At 37.7% G+C, this 23,988-nt stretch overlaps 2 protein-coding genes and 1 non-coding gene across 5 annotated transcripts in view; 2 read left to right on the forward strand and 1 right to left on the reverse strand.

Moving 5' to 3' along the window:
• Positions 1-192: 192 nt before the first annotated feature.
• Positions 193-491, forward strand: LOC148653295 (signal recognition particle RNA). The gene has a single exon (XR_015924998.1).
• A 541-nt stretch (positions 492-1,032) lies between these two features.
• Positions 1,033-12,558, forward strand: mok (MOK protein kinase). 3 transcript variants are annotated; one of them, XM_088648117.1, is made up of 12 exons: positions 1,033-1,369; positions 2,607-2,721; positions 3,424-3,513; positions 4,212-4,282; positions 6,371-6,449; positions 7,349-7,397; positions 7,883-8,061; positions 8,781-8,882; positions 9,360-9,533; positions 10,165-10,288; positions 10,903-11,100; positions 12,138-12,558. In XM_088648117.1, the coding sequence occupies exons 1-12, from the start codon at positions 1,261-1,263 to the stop codon at positions 12,213-12,215; spliced, it is 1,368 nt and encodes a 455-aa protein (XP_088504243.1). In that variant the 5' UTR covers positions 1,033-1,260; the 3' UTR covers positions 12,216-12,558. The 3 variants fall into 3 exon arrangements, with proteins under 3 accessions (XP_088504243.1, XP_088504244.1, XP_088504245.1); XM_088648118.1 differs by lacking the exon at positions 1,033-1,369 and adding an exon at positions 1,877-2,326; XM_088648119.1 differs by lacking the exon at positions 1,033-1,369 and adding an exon at positions 1,880-2,299.
• Positions 12,559-13,847: 1,289 nt separating this feature from the next.
• The window catches only part of LOC148653297 (WD repeat-containing protein 20), a 36,747-nt gene continuing 26,606 nt past the window's right edge, over positions 13,848-23,988 (reverse strand). Inside the window, exons 2-4 of the mRNA XM_088648115.1 lie at positions 20,367-20,549; positions 17,985-19,274; positions 13,848-17,116 (exon numbers count right to left, since the gene is read on the reverse strand). Of these exons, the coding sequence (XP_088504241.1) occupies positions 17,063-17,116; positions 17,985-19,274; positions 20,367-20,549 (1,527 nt within the window). The 3' untranslated portion in view covers positions 13,848-17,062. The remainder of the gene's footprint in view (positions 17,117-17,984; positions 19,275-20,366; positions 20,550-23,988) is intronic.

Raw genomic sequence — 23,988 nt, forward strand, 5'->3', positions numbered from 1 at the left:
AAACCTAAAACAGATCGGCCGAGGAAGATGAATTGATCCCCGTGCTGAGCATCCCGGTCTCTTGGGCTTGGAAGATGCTGCAGACAGAACAACGCCAGTTCCGTGGAATAGCGCTTAGGGGCGCGTTTGGCTGTCAAATTGCAACAGCAGCCTACGCAAGCCTGATCAGAGCTAAATTCGCAGCCCTCAGCAGCCGGGTGCGGTGGCGCGCGCCTGTAATCCAAGCTACGGGGAGGCTGAGGCTGGCGGATCGCTTGAGCTCAGGAGCTCTGAGTTGCGGTGGGCTATGGCGATCGGGTGTCCACACTAAGCTCGGTATCGATATGGTGCTCCTGGGGGAGCCCGGGACCACCAGGTCGCCTAAGGAGGGGTGCACCGGCCCAGGTCGGAAACGGAGCAGGCCAAAGCCCCCGTGCTGGGCAGTAGTGGGGTCGCGCCTGTGAATAGCCTCTGTAGTTCAGCCTGTGCAATACAGTGGGACCCAGTCTTTTATTATTCTTTTCTCTAACCAAGGCAAAAATTTCTTTTTTTTCTTGCTAGCTGCTGTTACAAATAATACCTACGTTGGCTATTGCCTTGAAACAATTATATATGTAAATAGCATAAATAGCTATTGCTCTAAACACAAGGAATAACACATTTTTCCCCGAGACAATTGGGACAAAAGACACCTCATGCCGGCTGAAGCATCCAACAGCTCCTGTTAGCAAGTGTCATTGCTGAGAAAAAACGATAGGGGGTGCAAATACTCGTTGATCCTGCTGGAAAAAAAATCAGGGTACACTGTACTCTGGTCGCGGAGAAAAAGCGGGTTGGAAAGATACCTAGATAAAGGCTGAAACCTGTCATTGTTATGTTGTAATATAAAGAACGCTTTTCTTTCTGAATAGCTTGAAACGCCTAAAATATTTGTCACAGTCTAGTTGTAAAAACCAGTACAGCTCACAGACCAATCCCCCATGTAATTTATTGCAGGAGCTTCGTTTTCGGATATAGTGACGTTTCACCTCGCTGCCTAGTGCCCAAGGGCGTGTTTACTTGTTTTGTATGCTGAGGAAAAGTCTGTCAGTTTTCTTATATTTTCCTGTTGGTATTCGTTATACATAGCAAAACTACAACACCTTATCCAAACCGAGTCTCCATTTCCAATTCGTCTACATAATTATTTTAGGTGGTGAAGCAACATGGGATTTTGATTCAATATGGAATACAATAAATAATTGTTGCATTTCCAGTTTCCGGTGCGAGATCATAAATACAATGGCAAACGTGTCGGATTTGATGAAGTATGGACAATTGACTGATAAACGAGGGTACAATCTGAAGAGGTCAACGGGGTCTAATCTGAGCTCTATACTCAGAAACAGAGGTGAGACAACGATTTCATCCGAATTTCCTCGTCCTCTACAATGGTTCCGATGGTCTTAAACTTTAAATCCCGTCTTTAAATTTTAATTTAAGCAGATAGATACATATAACAAACTCATTACTTGAGAAGTTAAACTTCACCTTTTTGAATTATTCTCAGAAAAGATCTACAGTTATAGTTACTTTTTAAATGTTCTCAAATCTATAGAATACTTTTCAGATTGTTTTATTAAGCAATGCAACTCTTGCTTATCACGAATTTACAGTCCTTAGTAGTTTATGTATTGGAAATCCTATTTCTCACGTAAAACAAAAACAAAACTCGATTCACTGTTCAGAATTACGACCTACAACTCAGACTGTGACAAAATAAATACATGTATTATTACGTATATACTAGATTTACATGGTTTTCTAGTTTGTTTTTAAAGAATGATTACTGTAACATGTTAGATGTACTTAATAATATTGGTGTCTGTATATATGCTGTAGAGTAGCAAAGCGTTTCTCTCGTCGTAGGGTGATAATTTCTTATGTTGTCACTGGGGAGATTTCAAACGTTATTAAATTAAATAAAATCACTTCGAGTGATAGAAATGCATAGAACGTAATCTCAAAACTAAACATATCTGTCCCTCACATCCTAAACTTGTGTGAACAGCTGTTAGCCCGTTATCGTTTACAGGAGAGTAGGGATAAGGTTACTGCCTTTGTGATCCGTCGGAGAGGTCAAAGTTGAGGCGTACATCGTTGCCAGGGAGATGATTATAACATGGCGAGTGTTTCAGCAGAGTGTTGCAAAAATAAAATCCTACGTTTAATGTAAATCCCGATCTGCAATGTTAACATGATGAATAGGTTAATTCTGCATGCTATGGACCAGCATCTACGTTTACACCGCGCTTTTGTCGAAAAAACTGAAGAATGGACAGTAAGTTTCTTGAGCGCGTTGGGAGAGGTAATAACTCTTCAGTATAAAACGCTCTAAGGCTTTGTTCTTTACTTTTACTTTACTTTTACTTTAAATACATTTTACCTGTTTAAACAACTTGAGATAAATGATACGTGTATTTACAAATGTCCCTGTGCATAAACTAGTTCTTTTCCTCGTACATGTTTTATGAGCGCTACCCATGTGTTGATTTCAGTAGTTTACGTTCGATAACATAAGCTACTTTTTCCTGTTTGATTTCTTTGATGTATAGCCAGTTTCTGCTTTTTTCCCCCCACTTGTTTAGAATACAAAATAATACACAAATTAGGTGAAGGGACGTTTTCTGAGGTGGTCAAAACGCAAAACCTTAAAGATGGGAATTACTATGCTTGCAAAACCATGAAACAGCCCGTGGAAAGGTAAGTGTTGGAAACAGTGGTTTATAAAATAAATGTATTTGAAATCCCCTTTTCGCTTTGGTGGAGCAAGGCTGTGTCGTGACAACTCGGTGTGTATACACCTGTAACCCAAGCCGGGCGGCACTTCCGACAGAGGTGTCTTGCACTGACAGGCATGACATCACTCCCTGCTGTTGACCTTGTGCTCAGGGGTCAGCTTCTAGACACGAGCTGTCACCACCGGCCCTGGAAGGCGTGCTGTTGACAAATAGGATGCAGCTTTGATGGGATGAGATTTTCTTTTTGAGAAGAAAAATATACTCAAATTACTTAGTCCCCACGGGACATATTTCAGCCTTCATCTGACTCCATCCATCTTTACAAAATATCTATACAAATGTTATGATATTTACATATTATATTTGTTTCCGTTTTTCTATATAGTATAGTTTTATACGTTTGCTACTAAAAGCAGTTTATTAAATGTTTCAAACAAATGCCATTGTTTTACTTGGTCGTTAAATGTAGTGCTGCTTATTTTTCTTTATAAAGAGATGCTTAAGAAGAAACACTGGAATACTAGGATTAAAGGCAATCAGTGAGCATCAATACAATAAGTAAATTCAGTTTATTTGCATTTGTTACATCAATATTGCAACACATTAAATATGGGTTGATCATGGTTCGGTCAGTACAGTTTTGAATTCATTCCATGTCGATCAGCCTGGAGCAAGCAAACAACCTACGTGAAGTACAAGCAATGAAGAGGCTCAGCCCACACCCCAACATCCTTCAGCTGCACGAGATCATTTAGTAAGTTGCCATCCATCCATTATCTAACTGCTTCATCCAAAGAAGTACCCCGGGGGAGCTGGAGCCTATCCCAGCAAGCAACAGACACAAAACGGGGTATACCCTGGGCAGAACACCTGTCCACCACACACAGCCACACTGGGGTCCAATTTCCCAGAAGCTAATGAACCTACCAGTAGGTCTTTGAACTGTGGGAGGAATCTAGAGTACACAGAGAAAACCCTCACAAACTCCATGCAGCTAGTACACCAGGAATTGAACCTCAGGACCCCAATACTGAGAGGCAGCAATACTAAATACTGTGCCACTGTAGCGTTAGTACAAAATATTGATTAGTGTTACAAAAATTAGAAGTAGAGAAGTTCGGTTTCGTGCTGAGATATTTTAATTTTGGTCCCTGACAGCTATTTGATCCTATCTGAAAGCTTGAAGAACATGACATAGCTTTTTGTGTTAAACAGAATCTGCATACACACCAGGTTAGCTATACGGTATGTAACTTAAGAGCTTATTGACTGTATTACAATAATAATTTGGCATCCAATCTAAGAAATTATCATTTCACTAAAACAAATATCATCCTGGTAACCCTGCTTATAAAACATTGTGCCTGGCCCTGTGCATATTTTGATGTTTGCAGTTAAACATCCATTTGTGAATTCACAGAGTGATTTTACCCTTTTCCATCTCTTTTTTAGCGATAAGAAGACAGGCTCCCTTTCTCTAATATGTGAACTCATGGACATGAACATCTATGAGTTAATCCGAGGTCAGTCTCAGCAGCTGTTGCACTGTTGCCTTTCACCTCAGTACATGGTTCGGTCCTCAACACTATACTGTATGAATGCTTGTAAGATGCTGTAAAAAAGTCTGACTATAATAAGATGGGATTGTTTACCCCTTTTCATCAACCAACGTTGCATTTTCACTCATCCTGTTACAGCGAAGTCTGACTTTAAACAAGCACTGAAGTAAAACCGGCCTTATTCGCTCTCTTCTCTGGCAGGCTTTATTTAAGGTGAACACTTTACATCAAGGCATTTTTACAGCTGGTGCAGTATATGCAGTTCTCACTGCATTAATAAAGATCTGTAATGGCTTGGAATGCACCTACGATACCTTATTAAAAAGCAACAATACCTCAGATATGAAGTTTGTGCTTATATAAAGTGTAAGTTAATAGAGGTCAAGTTAATAGGAAAAATCAGAACGAAAACTCATTTACAATGCATTTAAAAAAAAGAAGCTGGGAATCCAGTAAGATTGAAAAAGGAGGATATTTTACATTTGAAAGAACACTTCACTTCCTATCAACCTTATTAGCGGAAAAAGCATTAACTGACTCATAATGTAGTTTTACGAAGGGTACTGATTACAGATTTCGTTTCATCATGACATGCCTCCTGCTTCAAAAACTAGCAGAGGGATTTAGAGATGGCTTTAGCAGTTATATCAGATATAACAAATAGCTGTTATTAACCAATGAAACTACATTTGGATGTGAAACTTTTCAGAAAGTTCTTGGCTCAAACAGTTCATCCATCAGATGGCAAGATGGCAATTAGCAAGAGGCAAGTCTTGCTAATACATCCAAGAACAATACTTTAAATCCCACATACTCTGTTTTTTTCACTCTTAAAGAGAAATATTATATATTAGAACAGACATAACCTTTTAATAATTTCATTTTCTTGTGCATAAAAAACCTAAAACCTACATGTTTTTATTGCAATAGTACTCCCTTGAGTGGGAAGATATACTAAACTATCTTCATTAATGTGAAGCAGATATTCCTCATATGGTGACTTCTTTTGACTGTCACTTTAGGCATATAAGGTAGTTCTCTATTGCATAAAAAGAGCTATAAAATCTAAGCTGTGTTTGTCCAACTGGAGAGAGACAAAATAAGATCTCACAATAAAAACCTGTTGAGACAGATTCACCTGCAAGGCTGTTGGGCCAAGCATCTCTATTACAGAATAGATGGGTAAGGTACGAGAAGAAAGTTAGCAAAAAAGGGATATTTTTTCACTGTAATTGGAGATGTTTCCTACATGACTGTACCAGTACCCCAGTGTGCATAGGATTAACAAATCCAAGGCTTCTAGAAATAAAAAAATTTGGCAATAAGCTATGCATCTTTAATAAAGTGAACTATAAAGACTGACGTAAACAACGGATATAAAACTGTTCAAAAGGGGTAATAATATGGATAACTCTGAGTAGGGTTATTTCAGCAAATTGCTTAAATGAAAAAAGGAGCTGTTTAGTTGTTAGCATGCTAACCACACCTGCAATTTTACAACATTCTAATGCATTCCTGGCTGGCTTTGTCTTCCACCACTTCGTCTGTTTAAGACAATTATAACAAACTGCTTTGGTAACTGTTACAACAATTGCCACTACAGAATCTTCCGTAGGTGCTAGAAGCTCTTATCTAGTTATAGAACAAAATACTTCTGGCATTTCTCTAGAGACAGATTCAGCGGATGAGGCACTTCTGTATGGCCTTTATTTCCTTTAATCAGCATGATGCACACTACTGATGCCTACTCCCTTATCTTTTAAGAGAACTCCTTAGAAAATGTCACTATTCATTTCTGTCTTTAACTTAAATTATCTATAGACCGTGACATCCATCTGTGACAAAGTCGTAGCCTAATCAATCTCAGCAATGTGACACATTATTAAAACTGGTCAGTATATACCGTAGCAAAATAACAGGAAATTGTGTTTCACAGACCCATGGATGGAAAAGAAAACACGAATTAAGGATTGTTAATGCATGTAGCATGCTGCTCTTTGTACTGCATTCATTTTTTATGTTTCTGTTGGAAGTTTGTGATTGTGTTTTCAGGCAGACGACATCCCCTGCCAGAAATTAAAGCAAGGAATTACATATACCAGCTGTGTAAGTCCCTGGATCACATGCACAGGTAAAAGCTGCTGTCGGATCATTTTAGGGGAAAGAAATTACGGATGAAGTCTGGAAAAAAATTTGGGGTGAAGTTCTTTTTAACTGAATGGATAAGCAGCAGGTCTGTTTTTTTAATTTGTAATGTTTAAATTAATATTTTTTCTATCTTTGGATATAAAATATAACTCTTCTCCCAATCCCAAATTAAGCCTGTGATTCATGTACTTTGTTTGCCAAGACATTTCTCTTTTCTGCATTGTTGTTTGTCCTATAACCAAGTTCTTACACTTGTAATTCTCCTTTTAAGAGTCAGCAGTAAATCATCAGATATACACTTTCCATAACATTGGTTGCACATAATATAATCTCATCCAGATTTATGTAGAAAGGCAGAGAGCACTGTTAAGAGGAATGGTTGTCAAAATTATGTAAAAACAGATTTTCCTTCCTGTATGGATCAGTGACCTATCTTCTCTAATATGGTGAAAACAAAGTAAAACAATACACTTGAATCTGCACTGGTGCAAAACCTTTACGTTCCTTTTTTCACATTCCCGAAATTAAATTGTTTAAGTTGTCTGTTTTGTCTCCATGGTACAAAGTTTTAGCTCCTAAATTCAGCGCTGTTAGGGATTCCAGTGGGAACGAGTCACCCACATAGAATGTTTCCAGGTCAGCTTTATAAATAAAGAAGCAAGTGGCACATATTTACATTAAGGAGACTTTGAATAATAAAAATGCAGAACAATAAAATCTCCAGCACTCACAGTCTTGAACTATGTAAAGTGTCAGGCTTCTTCAGTTTCAGAGCTATCACTGACCTACAGGAAAACAAATCTGTACTTGCTTTTGCTTTAGTACACAAAGGTGTGAGTGTGTTCTTCCGTACTGTGAAAACTTTGCCTTATCTTGTTACAGAAACGGAATCTTTCACCGAGACGTCAAGCCAGAAAATATTTTAATCAGGGTAAGGTGGACAAGATGTAATAATTTAGTCTAAGGATGTGAACCGGTAGTTGTTGCTTTAATATATTTTGCTTTGCAAAACAAAAAAGGAAGAGGAACTTGTGGACCATGAACAGAAAGTACCCGGATGTGCTAACTTAAAGCAACAGTAGGGTTATCATACTGGATTCCTGTGAAGATCCATCATCCCTAATGGCAGAAAATGCATGCCTTAACACTCTAGTGAGTAGATGCAGCAATGAAGCATACAAACTGGACAGGAAATCATACTAGTTAGTAAGGACTTCCACTCCACTTGCATGAGTACTTGAAAACAAAATGTTAATAAACATACCAGAATAAATTGAAGAGACAAATATATTGAACTAAACAAAGCTACACAAATCTTCAGCTGTGAAAATGTCTGTGCTTGTAGTATAAATGCGACTTCTAAACCTCCTTATCACTGATGCATACTCCTCCAAACCTTTAAATTGACCATGGCAGAAAGATGTCCTGAAGCTGGCAGATTTCGGCTCCTGCAGGAGCGTTTACTCCAAACCTCCCTATACCGAGTACATCTCCACTCGCTGGTATCGGGCTCCAGAGTGCCTGCTCACAGACGGCTACTACTCCCACAAGATGGACATCTGGAGTGCCGGATGCGTGTTCTTTGAAATCATGAGGTAACCACACACAGAGTCATTTAGCCTGTTTTTTAGAGATGTTTTAACCAGACCTAAACAGGCACATAACCCGTACATTTAAGTTGAATATGTGTCATTCATTGTGTGAGTGCATAGTAAACCAAAATAAAATGGATTTATCATATGCCAAAAAAAAGCACTCTCATGCAATGGGAAAAATGAATCTACCCTTTATTTTGTTTCACAGTTCTAATCACTTTCTGTAGATGTACATACAGTACAGACATCTTTTAAAAATAAAACCTCAAGTGTTTGAAACTAGGCAATGAAGCAAAAGCATAGCAACCTCACTGGGCACTGAAACAAATATGTTTCTTACTAAAGCTGTTCCAGTACCATGGCTGCTTCTTTTGTAGCTGACACCCAATGAGGCCTAGTGGGGAACTTCTTCACACCAATTACAGTTTATGAGAGGAGATGACTTCTGTTTGTCAGACTTTGTTTTACAGTATGTAAGTTAGTTGCAATCATTCACAATTGGAATCTTTCAGAATTCTGTGGCTCATCATTTGGAAAATGGTCAAAGGCGAGTCTTTAAGTACAATAGGCAGCAGTCAAGGTCTCCATTAAAATGTGCGGGATGTACTGAAAACTTGTGTTATGGAAATAAATTTTCAACAGTTTCAGAAACTAAATTCATGTTTTGCCACATTAATTAAATGGCGGTAATTAAACATGCTTTTGTTTTTCTGTGGTAGCCTCAATCCTCTCTTCCCTGGCTCCAATGAGCTGGATCAGGTTTCCAAAATCCATGACGTTCTGGGAACCCCTGATGATGAAATTCTTCAGAAGTTTAAGCAGTAAGTTCAATTTGCAGTGCTGTAATGTTTACAGTGTTGAAAAAGCATCATCCTACTTTCAGCTGTTCTGTATACCTGGATCCTATTTGCCCATGGAAAAAATTCACCTTTTTTATGCTTAGTCATTTGAAATGCCTAATATCTGAGAGGAAGATATATAACATATACAACTTTTTTATTTATAAATTAAAGCAAATAAAATCCAAACACAAACTGTCAAACTGTGCAGGGGTGCAGCAAGTGTAACATTACAATGTTACATGACATTAAATTATATTTCACATTCTCCGGAGATTGTATTCATTTTGGATTTTCTGCACAATGCCTCCAGGAATTCACACCAGCTTACATCTAAGGACTACTTGTGAAAATATCAGCCTAAAAAATCTGATCCAGTGCAGAAAAGCAGGCTCCAGTCGTCAGCTAAGGTCTAAGACGTGCCTCTCTAGAATTTTGTTTTTAAAAACTGCTCAACAGATCCAGAGCCATGCGTTTTGACTTTCCTCCCAAGAAAGGGAGTGGTATCTCTCACCTGATCCCACAGTGCTCATCAGGCGGCCTGTCCCTGATGTACGAGATGCTGGAGTATGACCCCAATGAGAGGATCAGCTCCAAGGCTGCCTTGCAGCACCCCTACTTCAAGGAACTCCGGTGAGTCTGTCCCCTCACATTAATACACCAGTGCAAGCAACAATCTGGAGACGCACCATCCAGTACTTACTCTTTATTTTTGTCAATGAATGGAGAAAAATGGAAAATAAAATCAAGTGATTAAGGACGAGCAAAATCTAAATAAAGAATTCAGGTCCGCATTGGCAATCGCTTAAAATGCTAGGATTATTCAGCTTCCAATTTCAGTTGTTAGCTAGCAGGAGAGCCCATGTAAAGATATGGCCTCTGGAATCTCAGATGCTTGAAACATATGTCTGAAGTAGGCAAGTTTTCAACTGAAAGGCCCATTAGGGTAGGGCTTTATATGACTGTGCCAAGTTGCATTCTGGAGGCAGCAGAAGGGGCCTTCTGAATTCCAAAGCACAAATTGTGATGGCAAACATACTTGGGTCTGCCCTTTAACCATTGCAGTGCATTTTGGTACCACTGTCAATGAAGACTGCAATATTCATGATTAAACCACTATTCCTTTTTAATTTTTCGCTTTTTTAAAACACTTTCTTTTCAAGGCAGTTTATACGTGATAATGATATTTCATCCAAGTCCTCAATCATTAGGCAATAGATGTCCCTGCGTGGTGTCCTTACAGTTTTAGTTGTGTTCTGTGCAGTGTGGCAGAGAAGCAGGCTAGCACCCTGAGAAGGGTAATTGGAACAGTGGAAGGAGGAGAAAACAATGGGACCCCTAACTCAATCGACAATCTCTGGCGCATTGCAAAACAAGGGAGAAGACAAGTAAGGCAAACCAGAAGCGTCCTCTGATGCTGACCTTTAAAACTTTATGCTTTTCAGTTTGAAGAGGGAAGAAGTTTCACTGAAATGTAAAAACTACTGTAATAGACAAATGTCTCTGCAATCCATAAAACAAAAAAAATACAAAAATGATTGGTAAAAACTAATAAAAGGTACTAATTTTGATTCACATAAAAATAAAACAAAGTGAAGAAAAGGACATTTTACATATTAAATAGTGCCATACTCATTTGTAAGAAGATGGATATAGGCATGTTTTAGGCACTAGTATAGATTGAAAGTTGGGTTAAATTACTTGAGTTTATTTTAATTGAGTCTGGCCTAACAAAAGTGATAATTTGCTGTCCAGAACAAATACCATAGGACAGTATCTCTCTATAAGGAACATTTTGTAAATTTCATACAATTGCATATAGTTTGTGTATATGTATAGAACAGTGATTCACAATGATAAACACTTAAAGAGACAAATAATACTTACCTGTATTAAATGATGCCTTATAGTACAAAACTGGTATTGTTCTGTATTGACAGATGGGATTCTTTCTCTTCAAGGACTCAAAACATTAAATTGTAACATAACCTTTGTTTTCTAGCACAACGTCAAGCATGTTCCAGACTCCCTGATGAGACGGAATGGTCCTTCTTACCCAATTGAATTGCCAAAGCTGAATGTGGTTGTACCAGCACCTAAAATAGCTTCATATCCCATCACCTCTCTGCCTTCTTTAATGGCACACAATGGGTCTCTCCCAGCACTGAAATCAACCAAATACCACGGGAAACCAACGAAGGTAGACATCACATGAATAAGCTTTAACACATTCTAGCCTGATGTCATCGGATCACAGAAGCTACTGTAGACAGGGCACAGCTTAGTCAGTACTGGGATGGAACACCTCTAAGGAAAATGAGCTTGCTGCTGTGAGTGATGTTGGCAGTCCAGCAGGTGGCAGTCTTCTCTCTGGACAACAATTACCAAACCAATATTTCAATATTCCCCAGTATGTTTACTGGGGACACGCTGCTGCAGGAGGTGCCATTCCTGCGGTCCTGACTTCATATTGGCAATGGCCATTAGAGTAGGGGTTTTGACTCCAGTATATAGGCTAAATTCCACATGGCTTGTGCAGTCTGGCCTCCATAAAGTTCCTTGTTTTTTCCACTTGGAGGGACAGTGTCTCACTGTGGCAGTGCAGCAGTTGGTTTTGGGATCCTTCAAGTTAAAAAATGATGTATGTATGCAAGGAATTATTACATCAACATACTTGCACCAGAATGTGCTCATTAATTGGTGGAATCGTGCATTACTGTGGTTTAAAATTATTAAAAGATCAGGATTATGTTTTTTCTCTTTTCTTGTAGATCAGATATAAAACTTGTAACAAAATATTCAATACATTATTGTCATTATATTAACCAATTAAATAATTATACCTTACACTTGATTGCTTAATAAAAGCATTATTTCATTCGTAAAATATGTGCATATGACATGCAATATAAAGTAATCCTTGCTTACCAGTGTGGGAAACTTTGGAGGAATTCCATTGATACATGAAATGTTTGGTTATGGATAGCTCATTTCTAACATGCAGAACAAATTTATAATTGACTGCAGTTGAAATAAAGATGTGGAATTCTGACAGTGCATTTATCAACATATCCCTGTATATGGCTTTTTCAGTTTACCACTGAAACAATAAATGACAAATACCCATTTCTGCAAAGTCACACATTAATGTATGTCAGTTATATGAAGTTATATTTATATATAAAGTTCACTGAGATCACTTTATTATAAATTGCATTTGTTTTCTCCTTCTTAAAGCCCAGGAATGAGCCACATCACCAGCCCTTCAAGAGTTATCACATCCCACCTCTGGAAAGGAAAGGTGGAGGCTACTGAAGATTGCATGCCAAAGAGCTCCTCTTCACCAAATTGTCAATGAGTGGGTGCCCACCAACTCCTCGCCACGTTTTCCTGTCCTCTAGAAGGATGGGCTTTAGCCCTTGATTTTTTTGTGATTCTTGAGCTATTTTAAATTCACAATAAAAGAATTAAGAATCTGACAAAGAACAGAACTGAAGTGATCAAAAAGCTCTTGAAATCACAATAACCAAATGTTGATATTCTACTATTTTCCTGAAATAGTCATGGAAGGAGTTTTATAAAAATTATTTCCCCCTGAAAAAAAAAACATTCTGTAATTTAGAATACAACTAAATGAAAGATTAAAAGATTGAAACAATTTAGAAGTGGCACTGGACAATCTAAAACTTGATGAAAATGTCTTAATATTGTATTATGCATAAAACACACAAATGAATGTGGTTGTCATACTTCTAGTAAATTACATATCAGAGTGCATTTCTCTCGCATGCTTTAAAACAGAGTAAATGCATAACTTTAAAGAAAAGTATGCTTTGCATACTGTGCTTGCTCAGTCTTGGTAAAGCGCATTCAATAAAACAGTCGGATAAAAACCGATTAATATGGCACATAAATGTGAAGAAAAATAATACAGCATTTTTATTCATAGTAGTTTTTCAGCTTAAGTTTTCAAATTGTATGTTTGTTGTCCACGGAGCATGTTTATGCTTTTGTTTTGTGTTAATTGTGCTTACCTATTTGTAGCTCAAAGTGAATTATGCATCTACTGCATTTTGTTCTATATTTCAATCATGTTGTGCATTTATCATTAGCCTGACATTCTAATGTCATTTTCTACATTACAGGTTTTTCTAGTAATCTCTTGTCATGCCTAAAGCACAAGGCCACACATCAGCATAGACACCATCATGCCAGGAGAATGCCAGGCCTAACATAATAATAATAATTGCTTACACTTATATAGCGCTTTTTCTGGACACTCCACTCAAAGCGCTTTACAGGTAATGGGGTCTCCCCTCCACCACCACCAATGTGCAGCATCCACCTGGATGATGCGACGGCAGCCATAGTGCACCAGAACTCTCACCACACATCAGTGGGGGAGGAGAGCAGAGTAATGTAGCCAATTCATAGAGGGGGATTATTAGGAGGCCATGATTGGTAAGGGCCAATGGGAAATTTGGCCAGGACGCCGGGGTTACACCCCTACTCTTTTCGAGAAACTCCCTGGGATTTTTAATGACCACAGAGAGTCAGGACCTCGGTTTTACATCTCATCCGAAGAACGGCACCTGTTTACAGTATAGTGTCCCCATCACTATACTGGGGCATTAGGACTCACATGGACCAGCAGCAACCTTAGTTTTTCCCAGGAGGTCTCCCATCCAGATACTGACCAGGCTCACCTGCTCTGACCTCTGCATTAAGCAGCAACAAGAAGTAAATTATGTACATAATTTAAACAAAACTATAACATCTAAAATGACTACTTTGTTTTTTGTAGTTTAATTCTATTATGTATATTTTTACATCAAAGAACGGGCTATATGGATGTGAGATGTATATAATGTATTTAATGCAAATTTATTAGAGCATTTCATGTACACAAATCATTATACCTTAATGTTAAAATAAAGTAGAGAAGAATTCTTTAGTCAATGCCTTTAATGTGCTACCACTTCAAATAATCTAATAATACAGCCATAAATGGTACATACACCTTAAAAATCTAAGCCGTTTCTAAAAAAATATTCATTTTTATTTGAAAAGATAAACAGATGTGTGTATACTGAGGTGTTCTAATAAATTTGCATGCTACCATATACATAAAAAACCAAGTATATGGTTTCTCTTGCCTATTCTGCACACTTTTGTATCTAGTTTTTCTCTCCAAACTGTTTATAAAATATTTTGTATGATTGCAGTGTTGGAGCAATTATGTACAGATGTTATTTTAATATACATAATACATTCATTCTGAAAATGCTGTAGTCTTTTCATTTTTTAACCTTTACTTTTCAGGTAAATTGGAAAGCAGTTACTTTCAAAGACAAAATGCCACTTTAAAAACTGAACATTTTATGTATCCAGTGTTTCCAGTTAAATAGGCATGACTTTAAAATATTCTGGTTTTACAGTCATGTAAATGACAGTTTTTACAGTCATGTAAATCTATTACTTCCTTGAAAAAGATGTCTAATGCATTACATCATCCAGACACACGAGCTTGCAGTTGATGAGCTGTAGCAATGTACGAAGCTTGGGAAAGTACAACAAAAAAACAACAGCAAGTCCAAGGTCGTATTGCAAGAAATACAACCTACATTACATTTTCCTTGTGCTAACTTTAACAGTAATGAAAGAAAGAACACAAAAAACGTCTCAAACCAGAGTATTTTCTTCATTTGAAATGAGAAAATCCAATTAATTTAATTGAAAATTTTTATATATTTATATATACACTTAACATAGGTGTATCTTTTATTGTATGACAATTAGACTAGTGTTAATTAAACCAATTGACAACATTATTGGAGAACATTCTTGTCCTTTCATCGTAAGCCCTATAAGCACAAGGAGTAGCTGTATCGTGGTTTGTAAGTGCTCATGAACAGAGTAAATTAAATTTCTGTACTTTAAAAGAAGTTATTCTGAGACGTCTGTCTGAAAGTGCCTTTTAGTAAATAGTTTAGAAGTGAAAAGCCTTCAGACCACTTTGTTCAGTGTAATCAGTGAGAGATGGCTGGCACTGTCACATCTTACGTCCTATACAAACAAGTGAATGTACTGTGGAGCACCTCTATGTTCACATTAGAACACATTCTTCGAGGGATGGAAAGATCACACTGTCAATTATAAAACCTGAACAGCAGGAGCTATTTTGAGAAGAGAACTTCAATTTCATGTTTGGATATAAAAATATGGCCAAGAAAAACATAACTTTTTAAATGCTTAAAAGTTTAGAAGGGAAGGACATTAGCCGAGTACTTGCTTAATACATATTGCAACAAAACAGCAGGAGTGAATTTTGCAATTTGTAGTATTAAACACCTACACCTACGTAGGTTATTACTGGTGTAATAACTGTAGCACTTGCATAGTAGCAACATCTGTAATATAAATATCCAGCATAATAAATTCATAACTGAGTGTTGAAGGGCACATCAGGTATACAAATGTATAACCTGCATTAGCGTACAGTACTTTATAATACAACTAAAACTGCTTATTTATTCATATTTAACTTGACGGAAATTTGGGATATATCTTGTGTAGTTATGTTAAATATGCACTGCTGTCAGTTATAATTGCAGACAAACAACTGAAGCAAGTAACTGTACAAGCACCAGGCTCTGTGTAAACCATATCTGTTTAATGAAAAACGTGAAATGTAAGTGGTACAACCACTTCACTGGGCTTGCCCCTTGTAGTGTGCAGTAAATCAACTTTGCCATTGACATGAAAGATTGGAAATCACAAGAGTACATTAAAACTGTTTTAATAATGTCACACGGAAAGGCCCTGCTTATGAACCCTGAACTTAGCTGCTGCTCATAGTGGCTGCTACTTAGTTTTACATAGAATAGCACTGCTGATGTTAAGCAAAATGTTTATTTCAGTGTTTTAGTCTGCAGACTTCCTGAGCTTCAAATAATTGCTGAGTTTGACTGTTACTCCGTCCAACTATTCTGTACATATTGTAAATCTGTAACAAGTAAGCAATTCAGCTTTATCTTGGAGATAAGAGTATTTGATACAAAGAGTTCTTCCTATACCAAACATTTAATTAAGAAAAATACATCTGAATGATCTTTTGTACAACAGAAAAGAAAACAAAAACCTGCATATTCAAGATTGTTTTAATATTATTAATATGTATAATTTTTCTGCATTAGAAATATCACTATTTTGCTTTAATGAAGATGAACTTCCACTAGTGTAATGATCAATTTCTGCCCCATCAATCACTGAATTACAATATTTATACATATAATACAGAGCCGATTGTAATTTGAAACAATATTAAAATAAATGCTCAATAGATACAAAGGTTTTAATTTTTTAATATTTTCTCCACCTTATAGCTGTCTGGGAGTCCTTGCACACCCCACAATGTAAAGCCATTCTCTTCTAACAAACTATTAAGTGCAAACAAATCTTCTTTTTTCTTTTTAAAAAAAAAACTATGATTGCAGCATCCAGCTTTCCGATTCAAAATTCCAAGTCAGAAGATAATGACCTGCCATATCCCAAGTGCATCCAGGCTGTCTTCAAAGAATTCTTTGTTCCATTATAGTTATAAAATAAAACAAAAAAAATCAGTGCAAAGTATTCAATGGTGAGACTAAACAAAAACCATTTAACTTACAGGATTTTCTGAGGGGGAAGCAGTTCTTCACTTTTCTTCCGTTTCTTTCTCTCTTTATAATATATATGTGATAAAGCTACACATTTAGAGATAATAGAAACACCCACTTAAGAAAATGGCAGATCACTTTGCTTCCAATTTTCTCAAGCTCTGCCCTGCAACTCCAGTGAAAGATGAAGGTAAAAAACACAGACGGGAAGGGTGTGTGTGTGTGTGAGGAAGGGGAAGGGTTGGGAGGGAGGGGGTGAAGGGAATGACAGAAAAAAAAAATCCTGCTTGTTTTTTTATTTCTTCGAGTTTCCAGGACGATTTTTACCCTTCGTCCAGAATTGCACCTCACCCTTTCATTCGTGCTTGTTGGCTGCTAAGCCGCGCTAGGCCATTTCAGAAAAGAAAAAAAAACTTGCAATGCTGTGCGGGTGAAGAACAGCGCCCGGCTCTGGCGTCAATACGTCTGTGTGACGAAGGTTTCTTAGCAGCAGAATCATGATGGCTATACTACAGTCCCGCTGGGAGAGTTGGCTTGGTTTTGGGATGACAATAAACCCTGAAAAGAAAAATATGGAACCAGTTAAAAAGGATGGTCCTTTCGCTATTCCATCCATTTCAAACCTGCAGCCATCGCCTATATGGTAAGTACATTCCACACACAGACCATATTGTTCAATCGCTATTTCCAGTTCCCATTTTTTATTTGGCGATGTCTCCCCTACGCATTTCTCAGGTAACCAGCCACTGCTGCCGAGACAGACTGATGGCAGCTGTTGCCTCAGAGGACAGCCCACACGCTTCACGATCGACACGCGAGAATAGCGGAGCGCGAGTCACTGCTAGCTCAGATGAGGGTGGAGTTAAGCCTGCTTTATAATAAAACTCTCATGTAATCCAGAGCAATGACTGACTGTAAACCTGTCACCAAAAAGTGACATTCTAGGATGTATAAACCCAGCCCTGGTCTTTGAGTGCCCCAATCCAGCAGGTTTCGTAGGTCACCATTAATATTACCAGTTTCTAAACATAAGAAACAATTTAATTGTGGTCAAAAACACAGGTGATTTTTTAAATGAAGTCATTTAGACAATTTAGGACTAAACTTAAAATACTGTTCAGCCCAGATTTTACTGAGCTAGATGCCTCAATAATTTAAACTGTCAATCTCAATCTCTTAAACAGGCAATCTTTGAATGTTAATACGCCAGCCAGCCATGTTAAGGAAGGCGATATCCGGGCTTCCTTCAAGAAAAACAATTAATCAATAGATGATAAAATAACTTTAAAAAGTGAGAACTATAGCTTATCTAAAAGAATTCGACTTGTTCAAAGTGTTTGAAAGTAAAACTATGGAGTTCTAATAGTTAAGAAAATACAGGACAGAAATGAGGACTCAAAATCAAAATTCAAAATCAGAAACTTACCACTTTGCCAGGCCTCGCCCAAGTGCAAATAAATCCCTCCTGACAGGCAGTTACTATACAGTCCTCAAGAAATATCAAGACAGTGAGTCTTTCATGTGCTATCTTTTTACAGATAAGAGGCTCTAACAAGGGAACATCTTCCATCCGAGGACAAAGGTTTGTTCCCAGAGTTTTTGCAGGGTCCATTTTTGTTTTCGTGACCAGGTTCAGCTTATCGCTGCTTTTGCTGGTTATGTGTCCCATACTGTGGTTCCTTTTGTGATCCTTCTCGTGGTGCCGCTCCTTGCGGTCGTGCAGCGAGAGCGTCGCGAACTTGCTGACGCCCGCCGCGATGGCGCTGTCCATGACGCTGCTCTTGCTGTTGGAGGTGGCTGCCGCCGAGTGCGGGAGGCTGTTGGACCGAGGCAGCTGGGTGGGCACGGAGTTGCCCGGGGTGCTGCTGATGCTGCTGTTGCCATTGCTTCCCGGGTTGTTCCCCCCACTGCCGGCAGGCGGCGGGCTGGTGGCGTTCATGACGTTTGTATGTGTCCTCGTCCGGGACAGAGGGAGGTGGGGGAAGAGGATGTCTTCTGTGAGGTCCCATAAACACAACTGGGTGTCCTGTCCGACAGAACCAAACCTGTATGTGACGCTGACCGGGCGGCTATCCGTGGAATTCCTTTTGGATAGTCTGGATTGCGTGCTGTTCGCCCGGTCTCGGCCAAAGTGGATTTGGTCCTGGAAGTCCTCATCACTGCCACTGAATTCCATGGGGTCGCTTTCTTCCACGCTAGTAGTGTAAGGGTCAAAAGCCACTACACTCACCCAAGATTTGTGTCCATGACCTCTCGCTATTACTCTGCAGTCCAAAAAAGACCAAACAGTTACCAGGTCATCCTCCCCACCGGTGACAATGTACTTGCCATCCGGACTCCAGCAAACACACAGCAACCCCCCAAAGTAGCTTTTCATTGTCCCGTGCAGCTCCACTGAGTCAAAATTAAATACTCGCAGGAAGCCATCTTGACTCACACAAGCTAAGAACTTCCCATCTGGGGAGAAAGCAAACTCGTTGAGCGCCCCCTCTCCAACAGTCCATTTCAACAAAGGGTTCCTCGTGGATTTGCTCTTACAAGTGTGGACAGCGTAGTTTTCACCCTGTTTCAGCAACTGGTAGTGTGGAGCTGTTGTTCCGCAAGTGTGTTCCACATTATACAAGTACATATTGCCGCTGGAATGAGCTACAAGAAAAAGACTCTCAGAGCCCGGCACCCATTTTACACAAGTGACTCGAGACTTGTCTATTAGCCTCTGAAGGAAACGGGAACAGAAAAAAAAAGGAAGAGAAAAGAAAGAAGTTAAGTTGCGTTATTAAAGATACATCCGAAAGTGCTTCCTTAATTGCATTTTTAATGGAAATGTCACTACAATGATTAAATTCAACTGCAGTGACATAACGATTATTTTCTTTTCTTTCCAGCTTCAGTAATCTGAACTGCTTGAGTAATTTAACATGGAAGTACAATTAGGAAAATTATAAATTAGAAACTGCACAATAACCTCTGAATCATTAACAGCATGATATGCCTGATGAAAGGAAATGGCTCTCTGCAAATCGTCAAGCATGTCACTTTGTGTTTCAGTATTCATATCTGCAACAGCCTTCAGGATTATAATTTTGGGGGTCTCCAGACTTGATGGCTGTGTTTGATGGATTTTCTTAGACATTTAGTATTTCTAGAACACATTGCTGAAACTGAAGTGAAAATAATATTACTCATTTGTAACTGTAACTGTTTTAGAGTTATGAACTTAATTCTACTAACCCTAAGTCCATTTTATAAAATATTGGCTGCTGCAAGTCTGACTAGGTAATTTGGGAAATTAGTAGCTGTTGTATCTGGTAAAATATTTTCTATATGCCAAAATGGAGAATTAATTTACAAGAGTTGACTAACTGGACAGCCATCCATAGTTTTCATAAATATAAAATGGTATCTAGAGCTTGCTCATTCTAAAGGCTTATGAATTTTAGCACATAACACCCAAAATGTGACACAGCTACGTAAAAAGGGACTTCCTTGATTACAGCATAAAATTACACATTAGTTTTCTGAGCCGCTACGTGTTTGGTTTGGATTCCCTGTTTATTTGCATATAGTAAGGATATAGTATCTAGTAAGGAATATGACAATAACACATTGACCAGAACAGGAAGCTTCTAAATAAGTCAATACTACTATTTCTTTCCAAATACAAATACAAATGTTTTATGCAATGTTTGCAACATATAAGCATTCTAATTCTTGACAGACAGGTATGGCATGCTCCAGTCGGACTCGACTAAATGACTAAACACACAAGCATTCTGGTCTTTCAACTTCCAACTAGCTCAGTACTTACTTCTTCATTAAACAATTTGCTAGTTTCTTTCTTGATGGGATCTATGAGTTGCACTTGTCCTGCAGAGAAACCCACAAGCAGGGACACACTCTCTGCAGTAGCCGTCAGGTGGTTGAAGTCATGGCAGGTGGGTTGTGTTCCCTTGTATATCCTTTTGTCTATAGGTTTACTTAAATCAGCAGCCTGCAAATCAAGCAAAGACAATAAGAGGGATATAACATATTTCATATTGTATAGGTTTGTGCATACCACTATTTATGTTTTACAGTAAGCTACAGCAATAACATGAAATGTAATTCAGATTGATACGTTTTTGCTACACTATCATCTACACGAATGCACACAACATATACACATTCCAATAACACAGAAGACATTTTACTAATGCTAATACCAGTTGTCAAACTGCCAATTTGAATACCTTTTTAAAAACCCCATGTCCACTGACTATAAATGCCTTACGTATGCTTCAGGATGCTTCAATAGAAGTATTAAAAAATAAATAAATCATCCACTTTTAATAGACTTGGAAGAATCAGTGTTACTTAGTGGAGATCAGTCAAGATGGCTTGAAAATGCTGACTGTTAAAAAATCACAGGAAATTAGGAAATCAGCAATTTCCATTCAATGAACAAATGTCTCACAACTGATGCATATGTAACCAGCCCCACTCTAAATACATTTTTTTTTAATGTCCTCTTTGGAGATGAAAGGTTATGAATGGTGACCTTCACGTTATTCGTTTTTGTCAAGGGAAGGTGTAAGAACGGCAAAAGAGAGAAATCCGTTAATCCATGAGAAAATGGATTATCCATGTTCAAATTATGTTTATTAATGTAATAAATTACTCAGTAAAAACTGTGACCACATATTTGTAAGAACTACAAATGTAAAACTTAATTAAAACAACTAGGAATTGTGCAGTTTAAAACACAAACCTTGAATTAGTAGTAATTAACCTAGGAGCATCCCTTAAAGCAGTACTTTGGCAGTTCCAAAAAGGAAATTTTCCTTAAAAACATCCTGCCATTTGTATGCCAGTCTTGAGGGACCATTGCTATCTGAGGAATACCTACATAAACATTTAAATAATTTAAAAAGCAAACCTGTTGTACTTTGAAATACTGAGCTAGAAAATGTGGGATACCATAGAGAACATGTGGAGGATTTTATTGGGTGGTTTATGTTTTGAAATAAAAATTACTCCAGTGCTGGTATCATTCAACAGATCATGCAAGGCAAGACAGATGAAGTGAAAACCCAGCTTTAGAGACTCATGCCTCACTGTCCACTTCACAACTTTCGTAATCTGTGCAGCTCGGTTTATTTTTCCCCATAGATAATTGCTGCAATTTTGAAGAATTGCAGGCTGAAAGTGGATACAAAATTACACAGCAGAAATAGAGGTACTTTCACAAAAGGAATTCCTGAAGTAATTGTGGATATGGTCTTGATTCCACAGATGACTCATCCCTTAGGGGAGGTAAGAAGATTTTAGCTGGGCAAAACGGCAATAAACTCATCTTGGTCAGCAACTCAGCAATGACAAAAGGTGGGATATTTTTATTTGAAACAATATTTTAAGGAAAAGGCATAATACTGAGCAGTAGATGTCTAATAGGCATTACATATCAAATGTAATATTGTTCAATGCCCAAGAGAAACATATGCATTTTAATACGCTAAACTGCATCCAAGTCCGAATCCATAGTATTTTTAAATGTATATTAATACAATTTCTTGTTTTGCAGAACAAAAAGGTACAGAACAGTTACTCCTAAAAGTGTATTTAATACAAATATTGTTGTAAATTAATCACAAAGTGTTTTAGAACTCGACTTTATCTACATGATAAAAACAATGAAAAGCACTTTTTACAGGACAGAAACACCCTCTGCAAAAAGAAAAAAAATTAAGGTCTTCAACCGAATCTATGAAAAGAACTGGAGGTTTTAAGTGAGGAGGTACTGTATAGTTGATAAAACAGGTTTCAGATTTCTATTTCATTAGCAACTGGAATCCCTGTATGGATCTTGAGCCAGAGAAGCCCACAATCTTCCCTTACACAGTTTGCTCCTAGTACTTTTGTTATCTTCTGGCATCTATTCATGCAGGCGTGGTACAATAAATGTTTCTAATGTATCTAGAGAACATTTTTACTAGACTATGTAATGTAAGAGCACAATTATAGTTTAGTAGCAACCTTAAGATTCGGAACAATGGTTACAAAAGGGGTAACACTACTTCACAGGATGGGAGATAACCAGCCTCTTCTTTCACAAAAACTGCAGCCAGCCCCTGACTGCAAGTAGTTCCTTCACACAGATGAAAAGATGACCTTGTGTACAGATTAGAAATCACAGCTCTAAGTGCCTCCGTTACTGCAGGTTTGGAGTGCAGCAGCAGCAGATCTGCTATAAATACCTACATATTTCCTATAAATGGAAAAAAAAAAACAAGCTGAAAAAAATCACCTTCAGCTGTTGATTCTTTAACTGAAACACTAACTTCACCTCTATCTATGATAGCTGCATTATCCCTACTAAGTAATTCTTATGTCAATATTTCCTTGAAATCCAATGCTTAAGTTAACCTTAATACAAAGTGCCTGCGTGTTTGTTTACTGTTCCCAGAAGCATCCTGATATTAAAATAGTTCCACTTGAACAGATTTTTTGGTATGCCTCTTAATAAAATATATATTGTCAACATTTGATACAGAAGGTCAAAAACAGACTTCATTAAGATTTAAAATACATACAACCAGATAATAAAGTCTCGGCTTTTTGCGGTAACTTATCCACTGCTGTAGAAATACAATTTAAATCAGTATATACAAAACCTATGTAATGGTGTAAAGAAGAAAAAGAAATGACTATTACCAAGTGTCAGCTGAGATTCTTTAAGCACCCTAAAAACTGATTTTAGCCTGCTATACTACGGCCACGTTTCACGTGTATTGTGGTCAATCAGACTACAACATCACTGTAACATGAATTTTAGAACAGGGTAGGCTTGCTTTCTGTTCAGATTAAAATTCCAAATATCACGTTTATGCCATAAATCCTGTACAGTTGTTCACAAAATGATCTTTCTGTTCTGTCACGTTCTCTACATTGAAAGCAACTGTGTGTATTTCGTCTTGTAGACTTTTTTTTTTGTATTTTAATACCTTGTAACAATTGTGCTTCGGTTTGAAAATGTATTGCATTTCATCTCTTACCAGGGAAATGGCAAAAAACAAAACCCTGGGATAGTTTACCATTGTATAAAGAATTCAGATTTGTTCACTGATGCAATAGGGGTACACAGGCTAAAGGCAACATTTTATTTACACTTCATATGTAGGCTAAATTTGAGCACTAAACAGCAATGTCTGCACTTTGGAATGAGCCAAATAGGTAAAACAGGCCAAGTCAGCAAAGGAGAAAAAAATATTTCATATCAGTACTTTGCAGTTGCTTTTAAATTTTTTACCAAGACAAAATTGGACAGCAAAAAAAAAAATCTGCATTCTGAGCAATACATGAATATAAATTAATGATGAAACTGAGCAGATTCACAAACAGAAAAAAGACACGGATATATTTGACTTTTGTCAAGTGCAAATTTGCATAGGAAA

The sequence above is a fragment of the Lepisosteus platostomus genome, chromosome 10, assembly GCF_059453375.1.
Source record: "Lepisosteus platostomus isolate fLepPlt1 chromosome 10, fLepPlt1.hap1, whole genome shotgun sequence".
NCBI classification, from domain to species: domain Eukaryota; kingdom Metazoa; phylum Chordata; class Actinopteri; order Semionotiformes; family Lepisosteidae; genus Lepisosteus; species Lepisosteus platostomus.